This window comes from Salvelinus namaycush, chromosome 1, assembly GCF_016432855.1.
Source record: "Salvelinus namaycush isolate Seneca chromosome 1, SaNama_1.0, whole genome shotgun sequence".
NCBI classification, from domain to species: Eukaryota; Metazoa; Chordata; class Actinopteri; order Salmoniformes; family Salmonidae; genus Salvelinus; species Salvelinus namaycush.
The window spans coordinates 31,896,388-31,917,948 of NC_052307.1; the positions used below are offsets into that span (position 1 = coordinate 31,896,388).

General features: G+C 40.3%; 1 protein-coding gene across 1 annotated transcript in view; it reads left to right on the forward strand.

Annotated features, from left to right (window-relative positions):
* Positions 1 to 353: 353 nt before the first annotated feature.
* The window catches only part of LOC120051429 (5-hydroxytryptamine receptor 7-like), a 35,275-nt gene continuing 14,067 nt past the window's right edge, over positions 354 to 21,561 (forward strand). The window contains exon 1 of the mRNA XM_038998297.1: positions 354 to 820. Coding sequence (XP_038854225.1) covers positions 354 to 820 — 467 coding nt within the window. The remainder of the gene's footprint in view (positions 821 to 21,561) is intronic.

The following is a 21,561-nucleotide window of genomic DNA, read 5'->3' on the forward strand; positions in this document are numbered from 1 at the left end:
AACCTAAAAATAGCTTAACATGCAACGTTTTTTATGACGTTTTAGTGATTTTTCTGGGAAGATTTCTTTGAAGATATAACTCGATGCTGGCCATAAAATTCATCATTGTTTTTCGCCTCTTCTTGCGCATTTGGAGAGGCGCGGATCACTCGTTTGGGAAGGTGAAACGCTCTGACTGTGCATGGTGTTAAGGTTTGGGCTTATGTTTCTCAGTACTGGCTGTCTTGTTACAAAGGAAAACAATAAACTACTGGACCCAAGATCACAGACGTAGCCTACTGATCAAGAATGCGCTTAATTGGAGTACACTGGCGAGGTGTCCCTTGCATCACCGCCGGGATCACGTTTTCGTAATGTTCAATACTTCGGGCGTCGATCCCACTTCCAATAAGAGAGAGGATGTTTCCGAAGTTATCAATGGCACTCTGGAGCTTTTCTATAACGTCCTGGTCACAGCTGGTCCAACAGCCATGTGGAACGATACGTGCGGGGAGACACTACTTGATTTCGGCAGTGGAGAGAAGATAATAATCGGAGTGATGTTGGCTATCATCACAGCGGTCACTGTGATGGGAAACACATTGGTTGTCATAGCTGTTTGCGTGGTGAAAAAATTAAGACAACCGTCAAACTATCTTCTTGTGTCCCTGGCTGTGGCAGACCTCTCCGTGGCCATAGTTGTCATGCCCTTTGTTATAGTGACAGACCTAACTGGGGGCAAGTGGCTTTTTGGGGAGGTGTTTTGCAACATCTTCATTGGTATGGATGTAATGTGCTGCACAGCCTCCATCATGACCCTGTGCGTGATCAGTGTTGACAGGTGAGTTAGTTAAACTTACCAGTGAAATCAAATGTACAACAAGGATGTATCTAATGTAGGCTATTCACCTGAGCTATTCGGTGACATTAGTCAAAACATTTATAGCGCCAAATGACACACATCAGCGGGATGATGCTTGGTTTGCTTGAGGTTGATGTCCAGCATAAAACACATGAGCTCTTAATAAGCCAACATGAGCCAACATTAACACTTTTTGATAAATAGGCTATAGTCTAATTATGGATTCACAGCCCCTTGAGAGTGGATCTAACTATTTGTAAGGGTTGTTGATCGTTAGACCTTGGTTGGTCGCTACCCACTGTGCACAGGCTGTGGGCACATAATTATATTTAATAACGTCTCTTCCACGTTGGTTTAACGTAATTTCATTGAAATGACGTGGAAACAACGTTGATTCAACAAGTGTGTGCCCAGTGGGTAGCTCTTACATGCCCAATGTAAAATGTGAAAGTTTATTTCGGTCATTGCAAAGAACGTGTCACTGTGACTAATTTGATTTTCTTGTGACGTTAGGCTACTGTCTAGGGACATTCGTGCAAGCTAACGTGTTGCAAGATAGGTTACTGTTGTAAATTGCAATGTGTCAATGTTATTGCATCTGTCCCTACTCCAACGTAATTAATAAAATATGAATGCAAAATATGAATATCATGAATCTGCGAGTCGCGCCAATGACACGATTACGCGCCAGTGGGTTTCAGTAAAATACTGGAAAAACGAATGCATTTCAGGTGTTTGGTTCGTGAGGGATGTCTTCTGTGCGGTCAAGTTCTCTTCCCCCCAGAAAATCAATAAGCAGTCTGCGATGAATGTATAGTAAGCCTAATTTAAATTTGGTTATCCTCTTGCACCAGAACATGGATACAATCATGCATGGCCTAATTACACATGCTGGTTAATGTATTGTGTACTCTATGCAGTGTTTGTGTTAATTCTCCACATACGACATATGGGCTATATTATAGTCCTCCTAAACATAGTGCAATATTGGCCTATATTTCACATGAATACTTTTTTTTAAATTATACAAATTCATGCGATGTTTGATGTCATTCTGTCATATCCCACTTGGCACTCCACGTCATTTCCACATGGAAATGTGGGTAGTATTTGGTTTAGACGTTGAGCAATGAGATTTCAACCTTTATTCACCAACTCGCTCAAAAAAACTTCTCACAATAGCACATTGGTAGTTGTCAGTGTCAAATATCAAAGCTAAGCAGGGCTGGGCTTGGTTGAAAGCCTGGGTGGGAGACGAAATGGATAGCTCCAGTAGGAGGTCTTGCCCAGATCCGACATTGTTTAAAAAGGTACAAATTCGACATATTTTATACAAGGTTTGTCTGTGTTGAAAATTGGTTACCATGATGACATAATCCTGTGGATAAAATGTCACCCTCAAAACAACATTTTTTCACGTAGATTCCACGCAACAATATATTGACAGATTACTTTTGAAACAACGTTGATTCGACCAGTTTGTGCCCACTCACTGTCCAATTGAGCAAACTGGACCTACCCATTGCCAAACCCCACTGCTTTCAAAGGGCAAATAAACACATGCTCTCTGCCAGTTACACTGATCCCTGATATTAATATGTAGACTAAAAGCACCGAAATGGGCATCTGTTCAGCAAGCATACTCAGAGTACACACAATGCTCACAGGGCTTTACACAGCAGTGATGCTTTTTCATTTGCCAAAATTATGAATGCAAACAAACCACATTATTTCCTCAATGTATCTGTTCTTGCATCCATCCACACACATTTCTCCCGATGAAGACTCATACCCTGATTAGATCTACATTGAAAATATTGAAAATAATCCCCAGCATTATTCCCCATCCCATCTCAACCCCTCCTTTTCCTTCTTCTCCTCCTCCTCCCTTCCCTCCCCTCTTTAAGAACTATCACTGTCTGCCTGGGGAGGGAAAGAAGAGAAGCCTGCTAGTGGGAATCATTGCTCACTGTGATTGACTGGTTCTAGATTGCCCTTATAGCACTGTTGATTGTTCAGAGAGGAGACAGATTGGAAACACTCCACTGTTCCCCAATAATAATCCACTATAAAATAAATTCAAGTGATCATATCGGGTTGCTCCGCCTCACTTAGGAGCCACAATTAAGACTAACAGCGGTTACAATGGTCAGATTATCCTTCTCCCTTCTTGCTCATAATGCCTTATTAGTACAATACATTACACCAAGAAATTATTCATGGTGCCAGCAGTGCTTTCGCAAAACAGAATGATTCTGTATGGCGGAAGAGCTAATGCTATTACAGGGGGGACAGGAACACTGAGATATGAGCATTTCTTAATCTTTAGTATTGTTATGGCCATCCCTTCCTGATGCCCAAATGGTATGGAGGATACATATGACATATGATGGCATATGCCACCGGGCACAATACATCATTTTAAAGTGGATAATTGGGTAATATTTGGTTGAGATGTTGATCGATGAGATTACAACCATATTCACAGACTGAAAAAACAGCCAAAAGTTAGTTGAATTTCCAATGTGTTATCACTATGCTTTCATCCATCTAAAAGCACAACCACATTCTAATGGAAAAACAATGGCATATTTTTGGTTTAGTTGTCACCCAAATGTCTATCACTGCACTTTTAACCATTTAAAAGCACATAAAAGTTCAAATGGGAATACAATGTCAGATATTTTGTTTATTTATACAACAGATGAATTCACTGTTCTTCATCTAATAGCATAACCAAATGACCTGGGTTGCAGTTGAGAGTACAATAAAAGTACATGGTTCAAGTGCTCAATGCCGTTCGAGATTCTGAGCAGATTATTACAGCAATTGTGAAGACCTCCACAGACCTCCGATGACATATGCATGCTATGTTGAACATGCACACTTTATATGATAACATAATAACTTTAATAGCTCTCCCGAGTAGTGCAGCGGTTTAAGGCACTGCATCGCAATGCTTGAGGCGTCACTACAGACCCTGGTGTGACCGGGAGACCCATGAGGCGGTGCACAATTGGCCCAGCGTTGTCCGGGTTAGGGGAGGGTTTGGCCGGCTGGGATGCTCTAGCGACTCCTTGTGGTGGGCCAGGCGCCTGCAAGCTGACTTCGGTCGCCAGTTGTACAGTGTTTCCTCCAACACATTGGTGCGGCTGGCTTCCAGGTTAAGCAAGCAGTGTGTCAAGAAGCAGTGCGTGTTGGCAGGGTTGTGTTTCAGAGGACACATGGTTCTCGACCTTTGCCTCTCCTGAGTCCGTACGGGAGTTGTAGCGATGGGGCAAGACTGTAACTAGCAATTGGATATCACGAAATCGGGGAGAAAAAGTGGTAAAAAATAAATAAATAATAATAATAATTTAAAAAATAATACATTTATAGTTACAGTTACAGTAAACACTATGCTTGAAAATATGGAGAGTGGTACTCAGTAATGTGTTGTATTGGATTTACCCCAAACATAACACTTCGTATTCATGACAAAAAGTGAATTGCTTTGCCACATTTCTTGCTGTATTACTTTAGTGCCTTGTTGCAAACAGGATGCATGTTTTGGAATATTTGTATTATGTACAGGCTTCCTTCATTTCACTCTGTCAATTAGGTTAGTATTGTGGAGTAACTACAATGTGGTTGATCCATCTCCCAAGTGGCGCTGTGGTCTCAGGCACTGCATCTCAGTGCTAGAGGCATCACTACAGACACCCTGATTTGAATATAGGCTGTATCACAACCGGCCATGATTGGGAGTCCCATAGGGCAGTGCACAATTGACCCAGTGTTGTCTGGGTTTGGCCGGTGTAGGCCATCATTATAAATAAGAATTTGATCGTAACTGACTTGCCTAGTTAAATAAAGGTTACATACCAATAGGTGGCCTTCTTTGTGGAAAACCTTCCTGGTCTTTGTGTTTGAAATTCACTGCTCGACTGAGGGACCTTACAGATAATTGTAGGTGTGGGGTACAGAGATGAGGTAGTCATTCAAAAATCATGTTCCACACTATTTTTGCACACAGTGAGTCTATGCAACTTATTATGTTACTTGTTAAGCAAATTAATTTGTAAAAATGTAGAAAAACATAATTCCACTTTGACATGGGGTATTGTGTGTAGGCCAATGACCAAAAAAATCTCAATATAATCCATTTAAATTCAGGCTGTAACACAACAAAATATGGAAAAATGGGTGTGAATATTTCATGTCTATGGCAAATGATGGTTGGAGAACATATTTGAAATGTGCAGTGAGTGTCATTGATGGCTCAGAGAGACAGAAACTGCGGTATATGGCCAGTGGTTTTTCACCCTCCACTGAACTCATCTGCCTTTCTATCGCACGTCGCTCATGGATCCTCTCACAACAAAGTCTTCCGCTGTCCCTCATGCAGGGGGTTCTATGGGCTTACATTTTCAAAACAACAGGTTGTTGTTGTAAATAAGAATTTGTTCTTAATTGACTTTCCTGGTAAATAAAAGGTAATTGTAAAAAACTAAAAATATCTTAACACCCTCCTGTCTTCCTGTATACAGAACGACGCCAATGTTTTATTTGCACAGGAAGGGCAAGATCCATTCATCTAACCATTTAGCCATAAATTCCTTCCTTTCTCGCATATATATATATATACATATATATATATATATATATATATATATATATATATATATATATATATATATATATATATATATATATATATATATATATTCCATCTAGCTAACCTTTTAAAGGATAAATAAACAAAGCTAACAAAGCTAAACATAATCTCGCTTTTGAGGACAGCAGCACTGGAGAGCAAAGTCAACATGATCTCACCCCTCGTTGGGCATTGCTGCCAAATTTGGCCTTCCTTATTTGATGACAGACAGACAATTGGCCCCAGTCAGAGAGGAAGAGGCGAAGCGAGAGAGATAACTGTGCCCAAAATCTTATCCAGCAAGTGGCGTTTTTTTTTCATTTACCAAGCGATTGAATAGAAATGTCGTAATGCTTAAGTTGTTACGAGTGTACTGATAAATAGGGCACGTGACATTTCGGGATCTTGAAGAAAAAACACTTTGGCTGCGTTTCAAACTGATAAAAGACACACCTTCCTCCACTTACCCTCGCCTTTTGCTGTTGGGGGAATCCCCGCGGCCATCTTTGTCGTTGGTCCAAATGATTAACAAAGAAAGGGAAGTGGGCAATGTAAGCCCCTCAGTCCTCGTTTTTGATCGAGTTTGCGAGTGTACAATTATGTTCACTCCGGGCCTGAAATGCCCCATAATTAAATTCCCCATAATTGTACATCCACTAAGAAAAGTCCACCAAAACCTAAAAACCAACATTAATATGGAAAAGTCAACATGCAAGTGTAAGTAAAAACGAATGTAAATAAGTTAGAAATTGTGATGACGGCTCAAACACATAACGTTATCATAAAAGTAATTATGTTTTTGTTTGGTTAGCTTTTGGAAACGTTAACTTGCGCACATAACATTCCCTGACATCACACTAATCCATTGTAATTTTAGATTTACCTGATATAGTAGGATGGCTAACATTAGATGCCTGCGGATGCGTTGTCTACTAGCCAAGATATGAAATGCAATCATAATTGACTGTAGCGCATATAAGGCACACACAACAGTTCCATGATGACTGAAAACACAACCGTGGGATGAACGAGTGCCAAATTTCTGGGAAAGAGCGGTCCAATTCATTCTTCCCTCGCCCCTTGCCCTGCAAGTAAAAAGAAAAGAAAAAGTGTTAACTCGTCAGACGTCATGATACGTCATCAGAAGTGTCCACTTAATTTGAGGACTGAGGGGAGAGGGTTTGTCTTTTAAATGTTTGGAATGCAGCCTTTATATCGGAGTTGTGCCTGTTGTTCACACGCGGATCTGCCGTCATTGGCTAGAATGGTCCCACCTGATCTTGCCTTCTCCCGATTGCCTTCCATTATTTTCATTGTTAGAGCGGCTACTTGAGTATCTGGTCAATTTCATAGATAATCTGTGCCTCTATAGAGATCCTATTAATCAAAATGTTCAGAATGGTTACCTGGAGGACAAAAAGGACGCGGGTCATGCTTTTTCAATTTCAGTCAATATGAGGGTTTAGTTTAAAATAAATCTAGTCCAGAGGGGGGTCATGTAATTTGTAGTTGATGAAATGTATATATCGAGGCTATATATCGATGTGTGCTCGATGCCGCCCCTCATCTCTGAATCTCAGATGGGCGCGCAATATCAAGTGTGCCTATAGGCTATTTAGTGTGGTCTCAATCAAATGATCCATAGGCTATAGGCTACAAAGTGCATGCTCGGAGAAGAATAGAGCAAAGTTAATATTTATATTTCTAAGATAGCTGCTGGGATGGTTTAAATAAAACTAGGCTGCATTACACACTGCAATGGATATTCCAACTCTTGCTGATCAAAAACGTTTTTGTGTGCTGCTTAACCAATGGCTGTTCAATCAATCAAGTTTATTTTATATAGCCCTTCGTACATCAGCTAATATCTCGAAGTGCTGTACAGAAACCCAGCCTAAAACCCCAAACAGCAAGCAATGCAGGTGTAGAAGCACGGCGGCTAGGAAAAACTCCCTAGAAAGGCCAAAACCTAGGAAGAAACCTAGAGAGGAACCAGGCTATGAGGGGTGGCCAGTCCTCTTCTGGCTGTGCCGGGTGGAGATTATAACAGAACATGGCCAAGATGTTCAAATGTTCATAAATGACCAGCATGGTCAAATAGTAATCAGGAGTAAATGTCAATTGGCTTTTCATAGCCGATCATTAAGAGTATCTCTACCGCTCCTGCGGTCTCTAGAGAGTTGAAAACAGCAGGTCTGGGACAGGTAGCACATCCGGTGGACAGGTCAGGGTTCCATAGCCGCAGGCAGAACAGTTGAAACTGGAACAGCAGCGAGGGGACTGGGGACAGCAAGGAGTCATCATGCCCGGTAGTCCTGACGCATAGTCCTAGGGCTCAGGTCCTCCGAGAGAGAGAAAGAAAGAGAGAAGGAGAGAATTAGAGAGAGCATACTTAAATTCACACAGGACACCGGATAAGACAGGAGAAGTACTCCAGATATAACCAACTGACCCTAGCCCCCCGACACATAAACTACTGCAGCATAAATACTGGAGGCTGAGACAGGAGGGGTCAGGAGACACTGTGGCCCAATCCGATGATACCCCCGGACAGGGCCAAACAGGAAGGATATAACCCCACCCACTTTGCCAAAGCACAGCCCCCGCACCACTAGAGAGATATCTTCAACCACCAACTTACCATCCTGAGACAAGGCCGAGTATAGCCCACAAAGATCTCCACCACAGCACAAACCAAGCGGGGGCGCCAACCCAGACAGGAAGATCACGTCAGCAACTCAACCCACTCAAGTGACGCACCCCTCCTAGGGACGGCATGAAAGAGCACCAGTAAGCCAGTGACTCAGCCCCTGTAATAGGGTTAGAGGCAGAGAATCCCAGTGGAGAGAGGGGAACCGGCCAGGCAGAGACAGCAAGGGCGGTTCGTTGCTTCTGTTCTGTGTAGGGCTACGGTGGCAGTTCAGGATCAAAATACATTTTGATTAAGCCTAGTCCATGCGCGCGGATAAGCCTATAGTCTATGTTCTGTTCAGTTTGAGAAGGAGAGGGCGAAGATGAGGAGGACCGGAGGTCAACTTTGATAGCTGGCCACTACTATAATATATTTGATTAAAAACAATATGTTTCTTGCCCATTATGTATTTATCACAGTTATTGACCTCACAATAAGCCAGATTCGAGTAATTTACATTGTGGTGCTGAAACTTGAAGCAGCAGCCGCGGCACAATCAATCGGAAATGGACAGCTCATGGTGCATATAAATAAACGGATCCGTATATATAAAGTCATCTATAACATCGCTTTGGTCCGTGATTCTTTATGCGAGAAACAAGCTGTAAAATACCCGGGCAAGACGTGACTCCGATGCATAATGGGGATATCATTGTTTAGTTTCTTTGACATTCAGAGGCTGACTTTGCTTGGGAACTAATCTAGTTCTGTCACTGTCAATTGATTAAGCTATACACTTTCTGTACAATAGATGTTTAAACCCAGACAGATTTTAGGGAAACACTATTGACCTTCTCTCATTGGGTTAAGCCACGAAAGAAGAGTAGCCAGCAGGTAAAGCTTACCATTTTCTGCGTCGGTATTATGTCTGAGGTGGAAAGGTAGGCCTAACTTTTGAAATGACCCCTCTTCAATTCCTAATGACGTGTCAGATTGAATTATTTGCAAACAGGCACAGTTTTGTTGCAAACAAGACAAGTATTTGGCATTTCTACGAATAGGATAAGATCAACACATAGGCCGATCTCGCTGTCCATTCTTAGCCTGTAATTTCTGTAGTTTGTGGCGTATAAAAAAAATATTCTGCTAATATGTAAAATTACACAGAATTGTTTCACATATTTATAAAAGGCAATTTTTTCTCGGACACGCAAAGACGATAATAGATCAATGCAATGCTTTTGGTATAAAGGAGATATTTTCACCCCTACTCTTGTCCACGGTGGTCTGCGAATCCACAACCTTGCAAATTCCTGCATTGCCATGTCGTTTTTACAGGTCAAAGAACCGTTTCTAAAACTGCATATGTAAGTCTCTGGTCTGTCCAAGAAGTAAGGGGAAACATTATACTTAACATGTTCTCTGCTATCCACTTTGTTTCAATTATTATTTTGGGTGTAGGGGAGATTCTCTTGTTTTTTTTCAAGCATTCATGGAGGGTTTAGGTAAAATATATTTTGCTGAAGGGAGGGCCACCCACTTTCATTTCAGAAAGGTTTGATTTTCTCCATGTAACGCCTATTATAAATAACATTCACTCCCTTATATGATACAATATCAGTACTTGTTGCATTACTCAGTACTCAGCTGATTTCAGCCATTGTATAGCTGTGAATTGACTTCATTGTTTGAATGGATTGTTGGCATACTGTAGATGCTGTAAAGAGGTCAGTTGAACTCGACCAAAACAATGGAATTGCCATGGAAATGTGTGGGGGAAATGGCTGTGGGGGAAAGATACTGAATATCCTCATTGCCCCCAGAAAATTAGCCTACGTTTAGGACTATTGTTTAAATGTGTATTTCACACTATGTTGAGGTAAAAATCTGAGTGTAAGGCTTGTATGGAAGTCAACCCCAACACATGCTCATGTCATTGTCACCAATCAACTGCATGACAGTTCAAAATTATGTTGACTGCCACCACCGATTTCTGTATTCTAGCTATGCTAACCAGCTTATACGAAAGGGAGTTGGCACTTTGTTGAATGTGCGCCAATCTGGTCAATGGAACGGTCTGCGTTTGAAAAATGTATGGAATCATTCCTCTAAAACTGGCTGGCTAGCTAACAAACACAGTGCAGATACATTCTTAAAATTAATTATTTTACACAATATCTTATCACAGCACTGGCTAACCATGTTTGACCAACTCCCTGCTCAAAATGGCTGACCTTTAGACCATCAGAAGAAGGTTCCTGTCCATTCTAGTATTCTAATTCATAATTCTATGGTTGTCTCAGTCTCTCCCTAAACGAAAAATAGCGTGATCGTGACTGCTGTTTATCAGGGACCAATGTGTGATTTAAAATGTCCTTGTAATTAAGGGTCTGATCTGAACAGCTCATCCATCGCTTATGCTCATCGGACCTAGGGACAAAAATATCTTATGTGAGGCGAAGAATGTCTAAAATGATAAGATGGACAATTGGATTTGTCAACTACTTGAGACAAATAAGACATGTGTGTGCACAAAACAATCCTCGAGCAAGGGAAGACCTTTCCAGATCTTAGGCTCATGCTGCAATTTACTTCTTTGATGGGAAATTAACAAAAAAGTCTTAACTGATTTAGTACCCCAGCTCAATAAAGCAATTTTATAAAGACATAAAGTAATCTTGAGATAATCTTCTGGGATTTTAGTATTATTGTCAAACTGTATATTTAGAGGTATTGACTGTATCTGCACACCAGTGGAGGCTGGAGGGAGGAGCTATAGGAGGACAGGCTCATTGAAATGGCTGGAATGGAATAAATGGAACGGTATCGAACACATCAAATGTATGGAAACCACATTTGGCTCCCTTCCATTAATTCCATTCCAGCAATTACTATGAGCCAATCCTCCTCTGCTGCACACTTTTCAGTCATATCCTTGAAAGCCAGAAAATTATTTTCTCTTCAGTGTAGCATACTCATTTAGAAAATTACTGTGCAGTTGTAAAAATATGTTATAGGCCTATACAATTGATATCTGTGGAAAAGAGAATGAAAGAGATTCAGATTGAACTTGTCAGTTGTAAAAAATGGTTGGCCTGATAATGCTGTGTTTGACATGCCTTTCAAGATTCCCAGCAAGGTCACGTGATTAAACTGTCCCTGTACCTCACAGGGAATATTACACCTATAAAGGTATATTCTGTTTAGTCAAACACTCTGCGTCCTGGCTATATAGGCCAGAATAAATGGCCAAAATAAATGGCCAAAATAAATGGAGTAACTTATTCAAGAAAGATCAAGTGTAATATATTGTAATCAAGCAAACTGGAGGAATATGGGGAAAAATTCACAATTTAAAAAAAATCTTCAACATACAAATGGTACCCAAAATGATTTACTGAAATGTGTTACCTATGATTCACCAAACAATATTTTGAAAGAGGAAGCAAAGCATTTGTTTTCATTTCAGTCTCCTCCATCTCCACTTGCCAAAGTTAAGGGGATTTCCCCCCCTATTAATAATGTAAAATGAACAGCTGTACAGAAAGACTCATGTGTAGGCCAAATTACAGAGGAGGAACTTCTTGATGCAATGAAAGGCTTTAAGTCTGGGAAAACTCCAGGGCTGGATGGCATACCAGTGGAGGTATACCAAAACTTTTTTGATGTACTCAGAGGATTTTCAGATACTCAACAAGAAGGTCTGACTTCATTATTACAGAAACAGGACCTAAGTGGTAAATATAAAGATACAGTCCATTAAAAAAAATGGAGGTCCCTTACACTTCAGTGTTGTGATGCAGAAATTCTAGCAAAGTGCATAGCGCATAGAATTAAAAAGGTATTGTTTGATATTATTCTTCCTAATCAGACAGGTTTTTTACATGGACGATACATTGGAGATAATATATGACAAGTACTGGAAACAATAGAACGCTATGAAAAATCTGGGAAACCAGGCCTGGTATTCATAGCTGACTTTGAAAAGGCTTTTGATTAAGTACGACTGGAATTTATATATAAATGCCTGGAATATGTCAATTTTGGAGAATCTCTTATACAATGGGTTAAAGTTATGTATAGTAACCCAATTTGTAAATTAGTAAACAATGGCTACTTCTGAAAGTATTAAACTGTCAAGAGGAGTAAAGCAAGGTTGTCCACTATTAGCATATCAATTTATTATAACCATCGAAATTGTAGCTATTAAAATCAGATCCAACAATAATATCAAGGTCTAGAGCTTAAAAACAAAGGTGTCATTGTACGTGGATGATTCATGTTCTTTTAAATCCACTATTTGGATGCCTCCACAGCCTTATAGATAAACTAGATATTTTTTTCTAACCTCTGGATTACAACCAAATGATAAGTCTACTATATTACATATTGGATCACAAAAAAGTACAACTTTTACATTACCGTGTAGTTTACCAATAAAATGGTCTGACGGTGAAGTGGACATACATACAGTGGAAAGGAAAATACCTGTCTATTTGTGGAAAAATCACCCTGATTTAACTCTTTAGTCATATCCCATTTAGTCATTACTCACTTTCAATTATTTGAAAATAAAATCATCTCCAACATATCACTATTTTTAAAACAAGCTATAGGAAGTTGGTTGTAATTTCAGTTTAATCCACCAGGAAAGACCAATCAAATATTACAAAAAATATGATGGTTAAACTCAAATATACTAACTGATAAAAAAAATAAAAAAATTGATAAAAAGGCATAATCTTTGTAAATGATATCATATATAGGACTGATGGTTTGTAGAAAAATCACCCTGATTGAACTCTTTAGTCATATCCCAGTTTACCTATTTTGCTCATGGCCTAGCCTACACCTAGCGACTTTAAATTATATGAGCAAAAAATATTACATTTTATTCGTAATGGCAGGAATTACATTTCTGAGGGCAGAAATTATTACATATTGAAGCATAAGACCTCTCACTAAAGGTCTCAGTCATGAACTGATACACATAACACTAGATTCAAAACTTAGTTTTTCCATTTAAATTATTATACAAAATTCTTGCAACCAATAGAATGTTATATATACTGTATATATATATATATATATATATATATATATATATGGGGGATACAACTATCCCAGCTCTGCAGATTTTTCTTCGAAGAGACAGAGTCATTAGACAATTTGTTTTGGTACTGTCGATATGTAGCTTGTTTTTGGTCGCAGGTTCAGGAATGGATGAAGAATTGTAAAATTTTCTTGGAGCTGAATCTGCAAATAGCACTGCTGGGTGATTAAAAAAGTTAAAGTCAATTGATCAATAATATAATAATACTCTTAGCAAAAATGATTCTCCTTAAAATGTATAATTTGTAGAATATTTGAGAATAGAAAGGTTCAGAACTTTTGTGAAACATAAAAGCACAGTTGAAAAATATATGGAAAACAGAACTGTGTCCGTTAAATATACAGTGCAGTCGGAAACTATTCCGAACCCTTGACTTTTTCCATATGTTGTTACATTACAGCCTTATTCTAAAATTGATTAAATAGTTTTTCCCCCTCATCACACAATACCCCATAATGACAAAGCAAAAAACGTTTTTTTTTATAAATCTACATTTATAGATTTAAAAAAATAATATCACATTTACATAAGTATTCAGACCCTTTACTCAGTACTTTGTTGAAGCACCTTTGGCAGCGATTACAGCCTCCAGTCTTCTTGGGTATGATGCTACAAGCTTGGCACACCTGTATTTGGGGGAGTTTCTCCCATTCTTCTCTGCAGATCCTCTTAACTCTTAAGCTCTGTCAGGTTGGATGGGGAGCGTCGCCGCACAACTATTTTCAGGTCTCTCCAGAGATGTTCGCTGGTGTTCAAGTCCGGACTCTGGCTGGGCCACTCAAGGACATTCAGAGACTTGTCCAAAAGCCACTCCTGCGTTGTATTGGCTGTGTGCTTAGGTTTGTTGTTCTGTTGGAAAGTATACGTTCATCCCCATTCTGAGGTTCTGAGTGCTCTGGAGCAGGTTTTCATCAAGGATCTCTCTGTACTTTGCTCCGTTCATCTTTCCCTCGATCCTGACTAGTCTCCCAGGCCCTGCCACTGAAAAACATCCCACAGCATGATGCTGCCACCACCATGCTTCACCGTAGGGATGGTGCCAGGTTTCCTCCAGACGTGACGCTTGGCATTCAGGCCAAAGAGATCAATCTTGGTATCATCAGACCAGAGAATTTTGTTTCTCATGGTCTGAGAGTCCTTTAGGTGTCTTTTGGTAAACTCCAAGCGGGCTGTCATGTGCCTTTTACTGAGGAGTAGCTTCCGTCTGGCCACTTTACCATAAAGGCCTGATTGGTGGAGTGCTGCAGAGATGGTTGTCCTTCTGGAAGGTTCTCCCATCTCCACAGAGGAACTCTGGAGCTCTATCAGAGTGACCATCAGGTTCTTGGTCACCTTCCTGACCAAGGCCCTTCTCCCCCGATTGCTCGGTTTGGCCTGGCGGCCAGCTCTAGGAAGAGTCTTGGTGGTTCCAAGCTTCTTCCATTTAAGAATGATGGAAGCCACTGTCTTCTTGGGGACCTTCAATGCTGCAGACATTTTTTGGTACCCTTCCCATTATCTGTGCCTCAACACAATCCTGTCTCAGCGTTCTATGGACAATTCCTTCAACCTCATGGCTTGGTTTTTGCTCTGACATGCATTGTCAACTGTGGGAATTTATATAGACAGGTGTGTGCGTTTCCAAATCATGTCCAATCAATTTAATTTAACACAGGTGGACTCCAATCAAGTTGTAAAAACATCTCAAGGATAATCAATGGAAATAGGATGCACCTGAGCTCAATTTACAGTCTCATAGCAAGGGTCTAAATACTTATTTAAATAAGGTATTTCATTTTTTTTTTTTTATTGAAATTTGCAAACATTTCTAAAAACCTGTTTTCATTGTGTTATTATAGGGTATTGTGTGTTGATTGATGAGGAACAATTTTCAGTTAATCAATTTTAGATTATGGCTGTAACGTAACAAAATGTGGAAAATGTCAAGGGTTCTGAATACTTTCCCGAATGCACTGTATATAGTATGTATAAGCTCAATGTAGAATCCTAAGTGTTGTTGTCCATTAGTTTATTCAAATTAAGGGAGTGATGGTAGGGTTAGGGGAAAATAATAATAATAAAATAAAATATATTTAAAAAATATATAACTTGTCAGAATGTCCAGATAACTAGCCCATGTCAGCTAATGTTTTTTAGCTAGGTTTTTTAGCCCATAGATTTTGTAGTAATGTTCAAATATCAAATGAATACACATTAGACATGTCAAAATGTATAGAATTACAGGAAAAAAAGCTTTAAACCTGTAATATTTTCTCTCCGCCATGAAGAGGGGTGTGAACAGTTTGTGTCATGAACAGTGCTTGTGCCCATAGAAATAGGAGGGGGGGGGGGGGGGGATGATGTTCGCAAATTCTGGAAGTGGGGCCTGAGTGAAACGTTTTGGGAACCCCTGATATAGTCCATATGGTCCCAACTGACTTGACTGTCCTATGTCTTCGCCTATCAATGGTCCCTGAGATCTCCTTACTGTAAGTCTCAGCAGAGGAATGTAGCTACCACTTGATTGTGGATCAAAGAGAGAGTGTCAGCATGTTCCAGGGGATCTGTTTAAGCAAGGCGAGGTGCAGAACTGCTAATCTTGATTACATAAAGTAAATTTATTTGGGATACAAGGTGGGGATTTGTAGATCAGTGATTCTTCACAGTTCGACTGCATGAATCACAATGTAGTGATTAGTGAATCTCAAACACGTATACAAGCACAGTGGTTTTTGGTCTCTGTTGGAACTGTGGCTGCATCCCAAATAATATATGTCCCCTGGTCAAAAGTGCACTATAAATGGAATATGATGCTATTTGGGACGCAGCCTTAGAGGTCCTCTGGATTAGCATGATCCTGTCAGCAGCTCAGACAGGGATAAAGGATGCATAGAAAAACATGGACCACTCTGCTGGAACTAATCTCTGCGCTTCTCTGACATTTCCCCAGCCATCATGTTGGTTGGTCCCTAGCTTCACACACACACGCACACTGCACACTGGAGAGGCAGGCCCCAATTCACAATGATTGAAGATTGCTTTTATTGGTATAGATTTTCTATATGGGTGGTATATGCATAATTTTTAGTCACTCTTATCCAGGAGAAATTAGGGTTAAGTGCATTGCTCATGGGCACATCAGCAGATTTTTCAATTAGTCAGCTGGGGGAATTGAACCAGCGACCTTGGTTTACTGGCCCAATGTGCTTAACCGCTAGGCTACCTGCCGCAGTCGTACAGGTGAATTAGTTGTAGCTCAACTATCATTCCTGGATGAGGATCTTCTCAATTGGCTTCTACTGGGCTGAGCCAAACTATATTCCTGCCATGTTCTTACCACTTACTTTAAGTGGCCACTGCACAAATCTTACTCTGAAAGGTGTGAATAGTAAAAAATAAATACAAATACATCTCCAACCTTAGCATTGTTATTGCATATTACAAACTCATGATTCATCATCATAGATGGAAATAGTCTTACCTTCTCCAGTTTGAAAGCACTAGACCTGCCCTTGTCCAGTCCCTAAAAAAGGTGCTTTCTCTTGTGGCCAGTTCTAGTTCTCCTTCTAAGAGTAATATATATATTCTTTATTTTTAAAGCCAGATATGAATAATTCATTGGCAACAGAGGGGAGAGGGAGGATATTCCCTGTCTAGAGTCACCCAGCCGTTGACAATATCTAGATAGTGCTTGGGGAATGGAAGAGTTTGTTATTGCAAAGAGACAGATCCTCATTAAAAATGCAAATAAGAAATAACACTGTCTTGCACTCAGTACATTTTTATGTACTGAGTGCATCAGCATTTGTGGGTTCGCAAAACACCAGTCTCAACGTCAACAGTGAAGAGGCGACTCCAGGATGCTGGCCTTCTAGGCAGTTCCTCTGTCCAGTGTCTGTGTTCTTTTGCCCATCTTAATCTTTTCTTTTTATTGGCCAGTCTGTGAGATATGGCTTTTTCTTTGCAACTCTGCCTAGAAGGCCAGCATCCCGGATTCGCCTCTTCACTGTTGACGTTGAGACTGGTGTTTTGAGCGTACTATTTAATGAAGCTGCCAGTTGAGGACTTGTGAGGCGTCTGTTTCTCAAACTAGACACTCTAATGTACTTGTCCTCTTGCTCAGTTGTGCACCGGGGCCTCCCACTCCTCTTTCTATTCTGGTTAGAGCCAGATTGCGCTGGTCTGTGAAGTGAGTAGTACACAGTGTTGTATGAGATCTTTAGTTTCTTGGCAATTTCTCGCATGGAATAGCCTTCATTTCTCAGAACAAGAATAGACTGACAAGTTTCAGAAGAAAGCTCTTTGTTTCTGGACATTTTGAGCCTGTATTCGAACCCACAAATGCTGATGCTCCAGATACACAACTAGTCTAAGGGAGGCCAGTTTTATTGCTTATTTAATCAGAACAACAGTTTTCAGCTGTGCTAACATAATTGTAAAAGGGTTTTCTAATGATCAATTAGCCTTTTAAAATGATAAACTTGGATTAGCTAACACAACGGCCATTGGAACACAGGAGTGATGGTTGCTGATAATGGGCCTCTGTACGCCTATGTAGATATACAATAACAAATCTGCCGTTTCCAGCTACAATAGTCATTTACAACATTAACAATGTCTACACTGTATTTCTGATCAATTTAATGTTATTTTAATGGACAAAAAATGTGCTTTTCTTTCAAAAACAAGGACATTTCTAAGTGACCCCAAACTTTTGAACGGTAATGTATATATATTTGTATTTAATCCTTCACAATCTTCCTGACATCTGACGCTTCACACTTGTTATTAACCAGCATTTGGTTTCCAAACAGAAGCAAAAATGTCAAAGCCTTTTGTCTTGAGTGAGCCCCGCCTTAGTAGACTACGTCTTGGATACTCACACCAGACTGGTGGAGGTGGTAAGCCCATCAATTCAGAATTGAACATCGGCACACACATTCCACAATCACAGAATAAAAGTCCTCCACCTGCTTTTCAGTCTTTTTTCGTATCAGACATCCTACACATCGATGTCATTATTAGCATAGAAAGGTTTAGGTAGGATTAGGCCTACACTATGGAGCTGCTTGCTTTCTAAGACATGAACATTATTTACACAAATCACTTGTTGGCTAAATAGCCTACAGGAAGAAATAACAATGCATTTTGTAATAATGCAATTATGTAGTCGATATAATTGATTAAAAACAGATTAATTCCCGAAGTTGTCAATGAACTAGGTTGTTTATTTATCAGCTGAATTTCAACTGTTGGGTGGCAAGCGCCAGCAACTCCTCACAAAGCTGATTGTTGTGCAGAATGAAATGTGTTCTAATGTTCTATGTAAGCATTTCACGGTAAGGTCTACTACACCTGTTGTATTCGGCACATGTGACAAATACAATTTGGTTTGATAATAAGCCCTGTCCCTGCACACATTTTTTAAATGCAATCTATGGAAAAGACAAGTGTTTTGAGGGTGAATATTGAAAAGAGCGGCATTGCAACTTTCCAGTGCTGTATGATTTATTTCTCAGACACTCTTTAGTGTCTGGCATGACAATAAAAAAATGAACCACCAGGCACGTTGGCCATTCCAATGCATAAATTGAAGGTATATATGCCAATGCTATTTTTTATAGGACATTAAACAAGCAACAAGATCATATTTAGAATCTGTGATCTATGTAATGGTTAGCCCATTGGGGTAAACAATGCAGAGGAGCAACCCCATGCTTCAACCATGTAGTCACGATGCTGCATCAGGCTACAGGTGATAATGCTTATTGCTAAACTAGCTCACCTGTCTGTTAATATGGATCATGTATAGACATGACAGCAGGAAGATGTTTTGGGTCCTGTCAGGGGTGCTGAGGAGTATTTTTTCTCTGCTAATAGAGGAGTAATACATTAAAAAAATAGATGAGTTCACCAATTAAAAATTATGTTTTTATATATTACGATTTATCAGGGGGTGCTGCAGCACCCTCTGCACCCTTACTTCCCGTGTCTATGTGTATAGGCCCTAAAGATATTGCTTTTCATCAATATGTTATTGGGCTCACTTCTGGAGAGGAATGTTACATTTGAAACTGTTTCATATGTGAAGGCTATATGTCCTCATTGAGTTGGGGATGGTTTAATTTTAGTTTTCCAAACAATCAGTGTAAATATCAGATTTTATGGTTGGCCATAATATAAAGGTACTTGCCCAGACGGAAAATGAAACATGAAATCACCCACGATTGAAATTCTGGGTGCATAACTTGCTTTCCTGTGATCTTGGCCCAGGCCAGTAGTTTTCACTTGGTACTGGCCCGGTGTGACAAAATTATATGAATGTCAAGTCCTGATGTGATTCCCCTCCATTGTGACAGATTGTTTTGGCCCTTACATTCTGCCCAATTTACCCAGAACCAGATGGGTGCTTTGACAGAGTTCATACCGGGGGCAGTAAGCACCTGTGTAAGCCCATAGCCTGACATGACAATCCTGCGTGGAATGTACTGTATATAGTCCCCCTTTTGCTACCTTTAATTATTGCATGTGAGCCAGTGCCAATTCTGTAGAACTGTTGAACATACCAGTACAGTATACAGTATAGTCCCCCCTCTACCGTTGATTGTTGTTTTGTTGCCAGTGAATACGTTCAACCCAGGGGAGGTCTGGGTGTATGGGTGTCTGTGTAATTATTTGGTGCAGAATGAATATCTACCCACCACAGCACAGTAGCACCCGGCCACCACCACAGATGAGTTGACCTGGATGACGGTTGCACAAGTAATACAGAGTGACACCAAGGAGGATACACACTCAGTGGCATCCTCCCTCCCTCCTTCCTCCACCTCTCCACAGACGCAGTGCCCTGCCTGCTCTGAAATATGTAGGAGAGGAGAAACATGGCTGAGGAGAGAGGATCTTCTCTAAAGCTATAGTAGTGCGGTCAGATCTAAGTTAATGTGTACTTTAATATGTTTTTTTCATCAGTGCTTTTTCATCAAGTCCATCGGTGTATAGCAGTGATGTATTCAGTCCTCTATACACCTTTCCCATTGGGAAGTTATGCCTAGCAGGCTGCAAACAGTGTTTTCCAAACAATGGGAAGTTGGAGTTCGTCCGATGTACTGGAATTTGTCAAAACGTGAATTAATAATTCAGTTTGCTCGGTGCTTTATTCATGGAAACATTCATGCACAATAATAGCCGTGCCTCAGAACTGCCCTCCCCCTTGTTGGGCATTTGACAAAAATAGAAAAGACAAAAAATCGGTCAATGGTGTCTATTCAATGTGACAGTCCTATAATGTCATCATTGGGAATAAAGTACTGTCTGTTTAAATCCCATAGCCATGAATTACCAAAACACATTGTTATAGAGCTACAGTACCAATCCATCATAACGATCTGTGAGAGAGAAGAGTTCCCTTGGGACTTGGTCAATACGATAGCAGAAAGGAGAATAACACTGCCCAGGTGCCTAGACTACATCGTTTGTCCTCCTACTTAATACATCTTCCTACTTAATACATTCCCTCTTCTACAATATTGACTCTGTGAGGTCAGAAGTTGCCTCGGTCGTTTACTTGGGTCTCAGTTATCATAGAACTCCAATAAGCTGTCTGGCCAGCTGACTCATAGGGAATTGAAGACATTTGCCTCACGTCATCTCCCTTACAGTTAATATCACCTCTGCTCACTGGCCTCAATATAAGACAGTCTTTGTTTTGTTTTTAAAAACTTTGATGGTTTCGACCTTTAGCTCCAGTCTAAACACTCTTTGTTGCAGTGGGGTGAATGCATTGGAATAAGTGTACTAGATATTTTTCCAAACATACAGAGTATATACTGTATACCTTATATTGATTTTAGTACAGGCACAGACTGGTTCATTGGACCGATATGGATTTTCACCAGACCCACCTCTTGGTCCTATTTCGTCTTGTTTTTCTTTGCTACAGTAGCTACTCTGTCAGACAAAAACTAATCAGAGAGAACTTGAAACCTTTCCAGGTAAGCTTCATACGTAGAGAGAGTAGGCACAGTGATGGAACAGGGACATGGAAATCTTCCCAGAAGAAACTTCCTCAGGCAAGGTGTTAATGTAACGATTGCAGTGAGGGATCATTGGGCTGATAGTGTGAATAATGTGCACATTTTGCACGGTGGGAATAGACAGGATGGATAAGCTATAAACCTCCAGGAGATCGAGACCTGCTTCTTTGCTGTGCATATAACCTGGCAGTGACATCCACATATAATCTGAGTGAGCGGGCAGGGGGGGAAAGATCAACTGGGTCTTAATGGCGAAGGGAGTTTGGCATAAATCATGTTGCGTGTTTGGCTGTGGTGCATTATTCATCTGGGATGAACAAAAGCAAA